Source organism: Musca vetustissima, unplaced genomic scaffold (assembly GCF_032173495.1).
Source record: "Musca vetustissima isolate MV318-11 ecotype Yass unplaced genomic scaffold, APGP_CSIRO_Mvet_v1 utg7473, whole genome shotgun sequence".
Lineage (NCBI taxonomy): Eukaryota > Metazoa > Arthropoda > Insecta > Diptera > Muscidae > Musca > Musca vetustissima.
The window spans coordinates 26,446-41,461 of NW_026885512.1; the positions used below are offsets into that span (position 1 = coordinate 26,446).

General features: G+C 37.9%; 1 protein-coding gene across 1 annotated transcript; it reads left to right on the forward strand.

Annotated features, from left to right (window-relative positions):
* Window positions 1-1,257: 1,257 nt before the first annotated feature.
* Window positions 1,258-4,604, forward strand: LOC133332773 (trithorax group protein osa-like; the record flags this gene model as incomplete). The annotated part of the gene is made up of 3 exons (XM_061541148.1): window positions 1,258-2,493; window positions 2,715-3,061; window positions 3,149-4,604. Coding segments are annotated over 3 exons (3,039 nt in total), but the record flags the coding sequence as incomplete, so codon positions are not given.
* Between the last annotated feature and the right edge of the window lie 10,412 nt (window positions 4,605-15,016).

Consider the following 15,016-nt stretch of genomic DNA (forward strand, 5'->3'; position numbering starts at 1 on the left):
CTACCCACCTACCTACCTTGCTATGTGTATCATATGTTAAACTTTCACACTAATAACAAGAAGAACAACAGAAAGTTCCACATTACCCCTTTCACTTTTTAAGGGTAGCACACTGGCCCACCTGTATGCTCTGAATCTCGGGTATGAAAAGATGCGGGTTATTTGTTTATGCCAAGTTCCATGACTTGGGTGCAGGATGGTGCTGCTCAGTGACACATAGTGAACACGGGATGTTGTTTCAGCCGCCGGCTATCGTAGTTGTTGTACCACCATCATCATCAGGCACACATTTTCGTTCGGTCGCTTGACAATGTTTGGTTAAGGGAACCCCACCCATTCTCGATTTTAATTTTTCAAGAATTTCAATGGGCTGGTAAATCAATACCAATGCTTGTTAAGGTTTATAACTTTGCACATATATATTTGAAGATTTAAAAGAGGAGAAAAATAATTTACAAAAAAATTTTGTTATTGTTTTGTTGTTGTTTTTTCTAATTGAAGAAAAGTCATTATTTTTGATGGCGGGCATGATAACTCCTCACTGGAACATCGGAATCCGAAAATTCCAACGGTGTTAGAAAGAGTACATGTCTGGCTCTCGTATGAACTAGGATTATTGACTTCGCTCTAAAATTAACAAAATGGTGGACCTTTGAAAAAATATTTTTGGAAAATCGCCGATTTTTGACCAAAAACCAAGTTAAAAAATAAGGAAGATCTTCACCGATTGGTTTTATCCTAGTTCATACGAGAGCTATACACTCCCAAAGAATCGTTGCAAAATTTGGAACCGATTGGATTATTAGTTTTTGAGTTATCGTGCCCGCCATTCGCAAAAAATGTTTAGAGAAAAACGCGTTTAAAGTTTGAGAAGCCCTTCAGCCGTCACTTGATGCTGACACAATAAATCGGCTATATCTTCAAGAGTTCTTGAGATTTTAACTTGAAATTTTGTAGAGACATTCTTTAATCAGTGTAGATTCGAATTATATCAACAAAAATTTTGACCCCGAGAATGGGGGGGGTCCCCTTAAGGCAAAAAAGTGGCAAGCAGCTTAATGGTTATATGACAGGTTAGAATAATATAACAATGGTAGGAAGAAAGAAACGTAAGGAATACTAAAAAGAAATTTAAAGACAAAATATCCCAAATATTTGTTGAGAATATAAATTAGCCAATGTCTGGAGGATTTAGCTTCTATTCTATCCTAAATCAAAACAAAATTAAATTTTTATTTCTCTTCTCCTTTCTTGCAGATGACGTATCATTTATTATTGCTAACAGTGCTGTTAGCATACTCAGCCCAGGCCATACAAAATCAACCGGGACCCAGCTATGGACCACCACAACGTTTTCCACATCGTGAATATGGTGTGCCACAGAAAATGCCTTTCCGTGAATATGGTCCACCTGCCTTGAAATATGGTCCACCCAAACTGAACTTTATTGGTGGCGGCAGCAGCAGTTCTTCATCATCTTCGTCATCCTCGCTGCACGAACAAATCAAGACCCATTTTGGTGTGCCAAAACCATTCTATGGTCCTCCCCATAAGCCAGCTCAACAATATGGCCCTCCACCCAAGCAACAATATGGTCCCCCCCCACCAACACAGCCCAAACCCCAATATGGACCACCAAAACCACAATATGGTCCTCCACCACCACAGAAAATCCAACACATTCCCGCCTCATCATATGGTCCTCCACCCAAGCAGCAATATGGTCCTCCACCACCACAAGCCTTGCCTTTGGTACAACCTGGTCCCCTTTTCAAACCTCAACAACATCAGCCAGCCACTTCGTATGGACCACCACCATCAGGACCCCTGAATCAACCACCCAAACAATCTTATGGCCCACCACCCGGTAACTATGGACCGCCGCCATTGCCCAATTTCCAAAAGATCGAAGAGACCACAATTATTTTGGGCAACAATCAAAATGGTCAAGCTCACCATCAACACCATCATCATGGCCAGGCCAATGGTCAACAACAGGTTCAAATCCAAATTGATGCTTCAGGTCATACCCATTCGATTTCCGGTTCTCAAGCTCCCTTCCACACCGCTTGTGATGGTTGGAAACCCATACCTGCCCCTGCTGGAGCCTATGTTGAAAATAATCACATCGATACACAATCGGGTTACAGTCAGGTATCACAAGGTTTCGGAGGAGCTTCCTCATTCACCTCGACACAATATAGTTCAAATGCTGGAGGTGCTAGTGGTGCCATAGCTAGTGCTCATACTGCAGGCGGCGCAACTGCTGGTGGAGATTCTTCTTCGACTTTGACTTTGGGCATTTCTGGTTCTGGAGGCATTGAAGGTTTAACCGATGAACAATTGGTTGCTGTGGCCCTGCAATCGGGTAGTTTCGATAATGACAATAACATTCATCAGGAAATTCTACCTCAAGCTTTGCCCTCAACTGGTCCCGCCGGAGATTTTAATAAAAACATTGGTATTACACCACTTGAAGCTCAAGCTCTCGAGGTGAGTATAAGGAGAGAGAGAGAATACTCTTTTTTTAAATAAAAAGAGGAAAACATATAATTTATATGGATACTTGGTCATAAGATCGAATGGATCTTTCGGGGTATTGTGGCCCATTTCTGTACTGTAAAATCCACCACATTTACAACGGATCTTGGTCCATTTTCTCTTTGAAATCTTTATAATCAATTCCCTCATGTTATTTTCTTCTCCATTTTAAGCTCTCACTTGGTACCGAAGATGATTCATATAGCAAACCTCCAGCTGACTCCTATGCTCCCGGTTCCGTACATGCGGCCAAATTCAGTGGCTCCAGTTCCTCCTCTTCCTCTCATAGCTTCGGTATTTCTGGACCCAGCGGCAACTATGGTCCACCACCACCACCCAGAGGCAATTATGGACCCCCACCACCACCCAAGGGTAACTATGGACCTCCTCCACCACCACCAAAGGGCAACTATGGACCTCCACCACCACCTAATGGCAACTATGGACCTCCTCCACCACCACCAAGCGGCAATTATGGACCTCCACCACCACCAAGCGGCAATTATGGACCTCCACCACCCTCAGGCCCTGGTGGCAACTTTGGACCCCCACTACCACCTCCATCCGGCCCTGGCGGCAACTATGGACCTCCACCACCACCCCAACATAATCACGGTGAATTCAGTTCCTCTGCTGCTTTTGTCCATCATCATGCTGAAGCTGGCCTAGGTATTCAATATGGTAAACAGTCGGGTAATGTTGGCAATTTCCCACCACCAAATGGTGCTCCACCAAGCAAACCAGTTGCATTCCGTCCACCCGTACCACAGGGATTAATTGAAACAATTGGCAACACTGTACAGCATTTGGATCAATTTGGTGTTAAGCCAAATATTCAAATACCCACATATATACCACCGGCTGCCAATGAAATTCCACAAACTGGACCCGGTAATTTGAACATTGAATATGGAGCACCACTACAACAGCAACAACAACAATTGCCTTTGGCCATAATTGAACAACAATTGCCGGTGCAACAGCCAGCTCAAGTATTTGTGCAACAAAGTCAACAGCAGCAGCAACAGCATCATCATCACCACCACCATCATCATGAGCAACAACAACAGTTCCAGCAACAACAACAAAATAATGTCCACATTGAATATGGTGTACCACCTCCACCACAACCCCAACCACAGGGCATCCCTCCACCACCACAGTATTTGCCACCCGGCCCACCCCCACAACTGCAACAACAATTTTTGCCACCTCTGCCCACAGGACCTCAACAGCAATTTGCCAGTGGATCCGGTGCCGGTGTATCATACACATCGAGTGCCCAGGCTGCCTTTGAAAATGCCTTCAGTGCCACACAATATAATCATCAAATTGTCCATAGCCAAGCCTTGCCATTGCAACAAGAACAACCACGTTTCCACGATTGCGGTCATGGCCCCAATTTAGTGGGCGGCGGAGGAGCCTTCAATTACCAACAGCAGCAACAACAACAAGGCACTTCCATATCCCAAAGTATACCCGTGGCCGAACAACATTCCCAAATTCTGGCCGGCCCAGCCAGCAGTTATGGTCCTCCACCATCCGGCATCAATGAAATCGACCACATTGGTTATGCCTCACAAAAATCCCAAGTAACAGCCTTGCCAGATGGCACCAGCACAAATGGCTTACCTGGCCTGGAAGGTTTGAATGTTCTATCGGCTCAAAAATCGCAATCCATACACTTTAGTTCGCAAACCGGAAACGCGAACAACAATGGTCAAAGTCAAACTTATCAAGTGCAGTTTGGTGGCAATTCCGGTTCAAATCACGATGACATCTTATCAGCTGACCTCCTACAAACCGTACTCAATGCCGTCGAACAACCCCAGCAACAACATCAACCCTTGCCACCAAATCACAAGGCAGAGGCACGTTCAGATATTGACATACACGCCGAAGCGGCTGACGCCGAAGAAGATGAAAACGAACCAGATGTGGCCAAGCAGGCATCCGAAAAAGTGGAAGTCAAAGTGAAACCGGACGAAAACGAAGAAACGCCAGCTGATGTAAAGGAATTGAAACCCATTGTGGTCAAGGAAGAAAATGAAGCTAAGCATTAATGATGGAACCTCATCGGTGTGAAGAGAAGAGTGTCACAACAATTCTTGTGTTTTCTTAGTCACTTAAAGCTTAAGCTCCCCCTTCATTTTCGTTTGCATAATTCTAGTTTTACGTCATATGTCGTTGTAGTTATATAATATCTAAGTTAAAGAAAAAAATCTATTTATTATCATAATTATTTATAAGGTCATAACTGGCAAGTGTTGTAATCTTCGACAACATCGATATTTATTTTATTTTTTTATTTTTTCTCAACACTCAAACATGCTCATAAACTGCCACTTAATTAATTTATTTCAAAAAGAGAGACAGAGTCCACGGAGAATTACAGCTCTTTTTGATGATGCCATAAATTTGTTTTAACGTTTTTTCTGTTAACGGTTAAATAAATTATAATAATCCATCCCCACCCCTCAGAAAATAACACCCTAATTATCTCCAGCATTACATGACAACCTCAATAAATTCATAATAAATGTTATGTTTTATATAAATTTCATTTGTTGTTGTATATTTTTAGTTGTGTAAATCCTTTGAGTTTACATATCATATATATAAAAAATATACGCTATATATTTAATAAAAATTACAAAACGTTAAAAATAGTGACAACAACAAAACGAATAATAATAATAATAAATTAAATAATGCAATTTATACTTTAGGGAATTATATTACGCACAAAACAAATACACACACATACGTGTCAGTGTGTGTGTATCCCAGTAAAATAAATTAAAGTTCATAAAGTGTAAAATCAACAAAAATTTATTTTTAATCATGCCCATTTGTATTATATATATTTGAAATATTTATGTATAAATTAATAATTTATTTTAAATAAAAATAAAATTTAAAAAATTATGAAAAATGTCAATTTTTTTTAAATAATTATTATTGGAAAATGGAATATAAATATATTTAAAAAACGAAGGTTTCTCAAACGTTTTTTAAGGACCACAATAAGGGGTGCATTTTTTAAAGAATATTTTTTCAAGTTTCAACACAAGACGTGCATTTTTTAAAGAATATTTTTTTCAGTGGATAACACAAGGCGTGGATTTTTTTTTAAAGAATATTTTTTCAAAGGGTCAACACAAGGCGTGTACTTTTTAAAGAATATTTTCTCAAAGGGTCAACACAAGGCGTGGATTTTTTAAAGAATATTTTTTCAAAGGGTCAACACAAGGCGTGGATTTTTTAAAGAATATTTTTTTAAGGGCCAACACAAGGCGTGGATTTTTATACCCTTCACCACACTGTGGTACAGGGTATTATGTCTTTGTGCATATGTTTGTAACAGGCAAAAATAATCGAGATAGACTCATGGTTCCTTTTGAGAATATGCATAGAATCACTTTCTGAGTCGATTTATGCATGTCTGTCTGTCCGTCTGTTGGCGTTAAATTGTAAACAAAGTACAGGTCGCATTTATAATCCGATTTGGATGAAATTTGGCACATCTCTTTTGTTTGTCCCAAGGACGAACCCTATTGAAATTGGGAAAAATCGGTTCAGATTTAGATATAGCTCCCATATATTTTTTCGTCCGATTTAAGGTAAATGGTGCACCAAAGACCCTATAAATCTGTCGATTTGCACGAAATTTAGGATAACGTACTGAATTAAGCCTAGAACGATGTCTGTCAAGTTTCGAGAAAATCGGTCCAGATTTGGCTCCCATATATAGTTTCGTCCGATTTCATGTAAATGGTGCACCCAAGTCCCTATATATCTTTCGATTTGCACGGAATTTGGTATAACGTACTGAATTAAGCTTAGAACAATGTCTGCCAAGTTTCGTGAAAATCTGTCCAGAGTTAGATATAGTTCCCATATATAGTTTCGTCGGATTTCATGTAAATGGTGCACCGAAGACCCTATATATATATATATATCGATTTGCACGAAATTTGGTATAACGTACTGAATTGAGCCTAGAACGATGTCTGCTAAGTTTCGAGAAAATCGGTCCATCATGTAAATGGTGCACTCAAGTCCCTATATATCTTTGGATTTGCACGAAATTTGGCATAGCTTACTGAATTTCGTCCAGAATGATGTGTGCCAAGTTTCGTGAAAATCGATTGAGATTTAGATACAGCTCCCTTATATTATAAATTGATTTTAGGTAGTTGACGCTTTTAAGTAATTGATAGGAACAAAACATACTGGAATTTGTATAACCTAACCTATGACAAATTTCGTTGAAATCGATTTTTTTTCAAGGGTCAACACAAGGCGTGGACTTTTAAAGAATATTTTTTTCAAGGGTCAACACAAGACGTGAATTTTTTAAAGAATATTTTTTCAATTGTTATTTCACGCATGACGGAGGTTATAATCAATAAGTACTCTAGTCTCAGATGTTTGGATTTACCTAATCTCTTGATTCAACTTTAACAATAGTGACTAACCGCATTGATGTGGTGCACAAACTCCTAAACATTATCCACTTACGTCATTGAAATTAAAAATAAAACTTATGAATGCTTTCTTGTATTGTGGTCGGCCAAAATGTTTTAATTATATGTAATCAGACAAATACATTCATTCACACACGTGCATACATAAATTTAGTTATATTCCTTATTAGCGATCCACTAACCGCTAATTTTATTAAAATTACCAAATATACTTATCAATATTTTATCTAGATGACTTCTTTCGTACAGACCACAGAACTAATGATGATGATAATACGCCAATACAACAAAACCACATTTTCTATGCAAGAACAAATGCACACCGGCACTCACACACACATTCAATCTGTTTTTCGTTTGAATGTATTTTCTGTTTTTTTATTTCCTTTTGTACAAACAAATTAAAGGTAATTTTCAAATAAATATTATCATCGCCGTTGTCGTTACCGTCGTCGTGCTTTACGGCAACGTGCTTAAGATGTGTTTGCCGTTTGCATTTTCCAATTTTCCATTTGTGTTGACACAAAAGCTTAAATGCAATCAAGCGCAAAAGTGATTTTTCGTAATTTACCACTGCCAAAGTGGGTTTAAGGTGAAGTATAAGGAGCAAACAAAAAAACGACAAATTCAAGGAGAAGATATAAATATGCATGCGCCGACTTTGCTTGAACACAAACAACAGCAACAACAACGGACACGAGACATTGAAGATGTCATTTATATAATACCATATGGTTTTTGGTTTTTACGATAGACCATGAATGGAGCTAAAGTACATAATTGCAGAATCATTATTATTTGGTTGAATTGCGGTTATAGACATTTTGGTGAATTTTTCATAGAATTATGTTTTTAATCCATTGAATAATGATGCAGTTTGAGAGAGATTAAAAATAATATTAATGGGGTTTGATTCTTATACTACACTTGTATGGATTTTAAATGCGATTTTGGAAATTGTAAAAGGAAAATATTATAGTATTTTTAACGTTTTATTTAGATGAATATCTTAATTTTTATTTCATCCCCTTTTCAGTAAAATATGTGATGTGTTTTATTTTAAATCTGCATAAATAGTTTCAAGGCCAACGAAGAAAACACAAGACAAATATGGGAGAGTGGTGAACAAAAATATAAAAATATAAGTAAATATAGAAAAGGGGGCATATGAATAAGAATTACTGCATTACTACCTGAAGCTATGTTACATAGCATGAACAAATACTTTAGACTATGTACATATAAAGAAGGGGGGAAATAGGCTAAATACAATGTGCGACACGATTTGGGGGTATTTTATTATTTCTTTTGAGAATAAAATACCTTTGTAAGTATATGAAAACTCCAGAAAGAAAAATCCCCCATAGGTCAAAGTTCGGAGGTTATACATGAAGAGATTGATTCATATCTTGATTTGTAGATATTCTATGTGTTTGTTGAGATTAAATTTCGTCAGTATAATCGAATGGGACAACTTTTTATGGCATTGTTAATTATTAGCTAGGAGAAAGTTAAATATCAAACTTCAAGACAATTTGGCTAGTACCGTAAACATGCCGAAATGAGATTTAATCTTTGCATGTTGGATATACTATCTCGGGTCTATGCCTTTCAGGGGTAAATATATACGCTATAGAATAAAATTTTTTTAATTTTTCACACAAAAGTCAAGGACCATTTTTCTTTGGCCCAATCCCGTTCTCCATGTAAAAATTCGAGATGTTTGGGTCATAATTGCGTCCTCTGGAGCGACCAGAAAAACCGACAAAAATTAAGTATTTGGTCCATTTCGTCCCTTAAATATTAACCGATCTTTACCAAGAACAATAGGGGTCTTCATTGGGCCTAACCCATCCTACATGCAAAATTTCGTGAAGATTGGTCCATAACTGTGACCTGTATCGTGTTTACAAATTATAATGGACAGACGGACGGACACACATGTCTAGATCAACTCAGCTAGTCGAGATATGACGATCGGTACACTTAAAGGTGGGTCTAGGACCAATATTTCGCGGCGTTACAAACTGGGGCAGCACAAAGCTATAATACCCTAACAACATGGTTGTGTAGGGTATAATTATTCTGCTGTTTATTGTTGGGTGCATTCAGTTGAGAGTTACAGGGTGTAGAAAATTGAAGTGAACAAAGAGAAAGTTCGGTACATTTTTACGGTTTTTCTTTGACAAAGGCGAAAATGCAAGCCAATCGGCTAAAATTGTGTTTATGGTTCTGATACTGTAATAGCCAATTATGTGAAATTTTGGTTTTCGCAGATTCCGTTCAGGATGGTCGTCGAAAATATCGATAACATCGGAGAAATGATCGAAGTTGACCGGCATATTAGCAGTCATAACATCCACCAGCTCAACGCTAGGCCACATACATCTACAGTGACTCGCAGAAACTTCGAAAGCTTGGTTGGGAAGTTTTTATGTATCCGCCATACAGTCCAAACTTGGCACCAAGCGATTATCATAGTTTTCTTGCATTGCAACTTTTCTTTAATAATGAAAAATTGATATTTAGGGAGGATTGTGAAAATCGGCTACTAAAGTTTTTTTGCAAATAGAGAGCAGGCAGCTGTTTGAAGTAACTTTTAAAATGACAACAAATCATACAACAAAACGGTGCATATTTGACCCAAATCGGACATTCCGAAGCATGCGAAATAAAGTCCTATACTCATATAAAAATAATGAATTTATTTTTCCCCAACCAAATATATGCTTGATCTGCGTAAAATTCTATGACGATCTAAGCTTGCCCCTTTGCCTGTTGCAATCAGTCTAGCATCTAAACGAATTGATATATATATCGCCAAAATTTTGCATAGAGTATTTTGTCTCCAGGTAGATCAAGTTTGAAGATGTACTATATCGATCCACGTTTAGGCAAAGCTCCCATATAAGGGTACTCCCCATTTTTGGTAGTTTGGGGTTTTCCACCGATTTATAGTTATCTGATTTGTTCCGAGTTTATGGATATACAAAAAAAAACTAGAAAATAAGGTTCGAGAATGAACTATATCGACCCGGCCCAGCGCCATATATTTATACCTACCTATTTTTGTATTTTTAATATTTAACTTAAAGAAAGGTATTGTGATGCAACTATGTTAGTTTCGAGCTGTATCTGTCCTCAATTAGGCATAGCAACTCATATAATGATAATTACAAATGTTCGGTAATTCCTAAACAACGTAATCACTTTAGGTATAGCCTCGAGATACTTACTCATAAATTTCGTTTCAGCAATAACAATTTTCATATTGAACCAGCAGCTTCTACTTAACCCCCCGAAATAAAACCTGAGTTCGTTGGCGATGGCCGACTAAAGGACAGTATTTTGGGGATATCCATATCGGTCTATTTTTTGAGGTCCACTTTTTGGTATGTTCCCTATATTTGCATTTCAAGTACCTGTCAGTATACCTATGGTGGAGGGTACTCAAAGTACGCCCCGGTCGAACTTAACTTTTTTTCACTAGTTGCGGGGCTGCTCTTTCGCAGACATAATTCTCTTTGTCGTTTCCGATGAAGTTTGGCGATATATTTGCTCAATTTTTCTTCCATCTTATCAACGTCTCCGATCATCCGACATTCTAATACGGTTGTATTAGTCTTATCCTTGTGTTCAGACTCGGAATTTGAGTCTATGTCCAAGCATGCCCTGTGGTCCGTAGTCTCAGATACATTTTTTCTGCGAGCTTGTAGCAATACCTTCGACTACTGATGCCTAGGCATACACATCTGTAGGAGATGTTTGCTCACGACTTTAGGATGACGACGGGACGTTTTTTATTCTTCTTCCAGAAACACCCGGACAGGTCTACATTGTGCAAAATATATTTGAAATTTATTAGTGTTCCTAGATACAACATTTTCTTATGTAATATGGATCATATTTAAAATCTTTAGAGCGACTTTTTAGTACTGTATTTTGATGTCAAACAATCTCGTTTTGTGAACGAAACAAAACGTCGAGTTGCCAATACAAGTGCATCACGCCATGGCTTAAAGTGATATTGTGGCGTGTCCTTCTATGTTATTAACGACTTTCGTCCGCATACAAAATGTTCCAAAAAAACTCAGAATTGAACAAGACAGCAGATCTTAATTATATACTATATTTTTTGATCAAGTTCGCAGGTGGTACCTTAGCCCCACTAACTTTGACATTCTTGAGAGTTTATAAAGTTCAATATAAGGTGATTATTTGATTTTTACGTAGTCTGAATGTAGGATACCATAAAATAGATGAGTAAACATGTGAGATCCATATTGCATTTTCGACTTTTTTGTCCTTTCTACCAGCAACTCAAAACTCAGCCCTCATAACTCAATGCTGGAATGTATAAAAGTATTATAACAACAACTAAGTTATTTTGTATAACAGTTTTTAAATCCTATCCAAGTTACGAACCCGTACCATTCAATTTTATATATGTATTATTCTTCCCCTCCGCAATGTATGCTTTAAAAAAGTGTAATTAAATTTTTATGTAAAACAACAAATCATGATGGCCAACAGCTTAAATGAAGACATAAAATACAATCCCGAAAAAAACGTATTTTATAGAACCATTTTTTTCGTTGTTATTTTTGTAATCTGTTTCATAACTTTAAGTATGGGGAAACAAAAACAAAACACAGCGAACACTCAGCTCAAACACGCTTTATGGTGGTCAGCCCCGAACGACACAAGAAGCACACAGAAATGAGGAAAACTTTGTTAAAACTATGACTGAGTAGTAGAGTGGCGACGAGGAACGAATGAGCCACTTCCACAGTCACATTATTTTTGGTTGGTTTCCTTCCTTTACCGACCAACTTCATTGCCCTACCCTGCTCAGCACCAATGTGAAAAGCTGGTTTTTGGTGCGTTGGTGCTTTGTAAAACGTTTACAACTTCCTACAATTAAGTGCAACAATGACGTGACAAGCATCCCTATTGACATGATGTTGCTACTGTTCCGACAGCTGTGTTTTGGAGGAAACTTTAAAACTTCGTTGACCAGTTTGTGGGTGGAACGCATTCTGTAGAAATCTCACCAGAAAAAAAACTTCTTCGAAGAGGTCTTAAAATAATGATGTGTAAGCCTTTTTTGGTATAGTTAAACAGGAAAAAAAATTACTACGAGTAAAAATTGCAACAGCAGAAACAACAGCAACAACATAACAATGACAGAACATTACTTAAGCCTTATACGAAGGAGATAATAGTAAGCCCACTTCTTCTACTTGTGGAAATGAAAATAAGCAGGAGGAAAAGAGTGTGGAATGGCTGGGGTGCCAGAGTGCACTTCTTGGTTCAAAATCCCTTCTCTGTATGAAAAACAAAAGTGAATTTACGTGCCTTATTGCACTTGACCCGTATTTTTTTCAGAAATCAAATGTGGGACTTATTTAATGCATGCAACCAACACCCAGCAAACATTTTTTAGGGAGTTTCCAGGGACAGACTGAGTTCCATGGATCCATAGACAAGGTGAAGGGCATGGAGATTTTATAGACGAGCTAAAGAGAAGGGAGTCTTAATAGATTATCTGAAGGAAAGGGATATTTTATAGACGAGCTGAAGGCCAGGGAGCCTTTATAGACAAGCTGAAGGCCAGGAAGTCTTTATAGACGAGCTGAAGGTCAGGGAGTTTTTATAGACGAGCTGAAGGCCAGTGAGTGAGTCTTTATAGAAGAGCTGAAGGCCAGTGAGTGAGTCTTTATAGACGAGCTGAATGCCAGTGAGTGAGTCTTTATGGACCAGCTGAAGGCCAGGGAGTTTTTATAGACGAGCTGAAGGCCAGTGAGTCTTTATAGACGAGCTGAAGGCCAGTGAGTCTTTATAGACGAGCTGAAGGCCAGTGAGTCTTTATAGACGAGCTGAAGGCCAGTGAGTCTTTATAGACGAGCTGAAGGCCAGTGAGTCTTTATAGACGAGCTGAAGGCCAGTGAGTCTTTATAGACGAGCTGAAGGCCAGTGAGTCTTTATAGACGTGCTGAAGCCAGCGTGTCTTTATAGACGAGCTGAAGCCAGCGTGTCTTTATAGACGAGCTGAAGCCAGCGTGTCTTTATAGACGAGCTGAAGACCAGTGAGTCTTTAGAGACGAGCTGAAGGCCAGGGAGTCTTTATAGACGAGCTGAAGGCCAGTGAGTCTTTATAGACGAGCTGAAGGAAAGGGAGTCTGTATAGATGAGATGAAGGCCAATGAGTCTTTAAAGACGAGCTGAAGGCCAGCGATTCTTCAGAGACGAGCTGAAGGCCAGGGAGTCTTTATAGACGAGCTGAAGGCCAGGGAGTCTTTATAGACGAGCTGAAGGCCAGGGAGACTCTGTGGGCGAACTGAAGGGCAGGGAGACTCTGCGGGCGAACTGAAGGGCAAGGAGACTCTGTGGACTAACTGAATGTCAAGGAGATTCTGTAGGAGAACTGAAGAGCAGGGAAACTCCGTAGATTTTTTAAAGAATATTTTTTCAAGTACCACTACAAGGCGTGGATTTTTTAAATACTATTATTTTAAGGACTACTACAACACGTGGATTTTTTAAAGAATATTTTTAAGGACCACTACAACACGTGGATTTTTTAAAGAATATTTTTAAGGACCACTACAAGACGTGGATTTTTAAAGAATATTTTTTAAGGACCACTACAAGACTTTCTTCAAAGACCACTACAAGGCTATGATTTTTTAAATATCTGTTTTTCAAGTATGACTACAAGACGTTGATTTTTTTAACGACCATTTAAGACATGTATTGTTTAAATAATGAATTTGAAGGACCATAAGAGAATATTTTTGCAAGAACCACCCAAGCCTAGGATCTTTGAAAAAATTTTTAAGAGGATTTTTAGAAAATATTTTCTTAATGACCACCCAGCTTAGGGTTCTGGAAAAAGGATTTTTAAGAATATTTATTGATTCTTAAAATAATATTTTTAAACTACTGACATTTTCCATAGACTAGATGGAGGATAGATGGACGGGTATATGTGGAAGACCTGGTATTTTTTTTTTTTAAATTAAACCTTGATTTAGTCCAGCATATTTTGCTGGACCTCTAAATCCGTGATTAATCCATGCATTTACCAAAGTCATACTGCCGGAGATTTCCTCAACAATTTGGATTCAGGATTCATTTTATTTTCCTTCTGCATCTTAAACTAAACCATCTCCCGGACAAATCCCCGTTATTGTTTTCTTGTATTGCATTAATTTTTATGAATTTTTCTGGACTTTAGTTTGTTGTTGTTCTGGATGGTCGTTGGCGTTGTACACGTTTTGTTGTTATTATTATTATTTTACTCGAATTGGGTATGTCCTTTTCGTTTCGAGGGAAACAAGTAAAATTAAGTGCTGCAGCAGTAAAAAAACAACCCAAACAAAACAAAAACAACAAAATACGACCAAGATTGGAACAAAAAATGTACTCCATTACTATGGCATTGTTTACCAACTCTTAAGGCATGATAAATTGCGTTGGTACACGTTTTTTTCTGCCGCTCCTGCTGCTGCTAGGATAAAAAGGGGGAGTTAAATTCTTTGAATATTGTGTATTTATACATTCTCTTTCATTCAACGGTTTGTACTTTTTCATGAATTTTATTTTATTATCCTGTATATTGTTAATTGTTGATGAAGTTTTGCGGTTTTTTGTGCTGCATGCCATAATATTTTCATTTTATATCAAAGAATTGAAGGAATATAATTTTTTTTTTTTTGGGTAGGGAGTACAGAAAAAAATATGTAATAAAATTGAGCCCTTGTGGGGAATGTGGAGGTACAGTAAGTAATTTAAAATTTCCTGAGGGACTGAAAAATATTTTTCTATATAAAATATAAAGTGTATGCATTTGCTAAAAATAATCAATTACTGTATGTACTCGGATTGATACTGTATGTACTCGGATTGGTACTGTATGTACTCGGATGTGGGAGTTATACGTATGTATTTATAGGTATATATGTGTTATGATAATTTTTAGT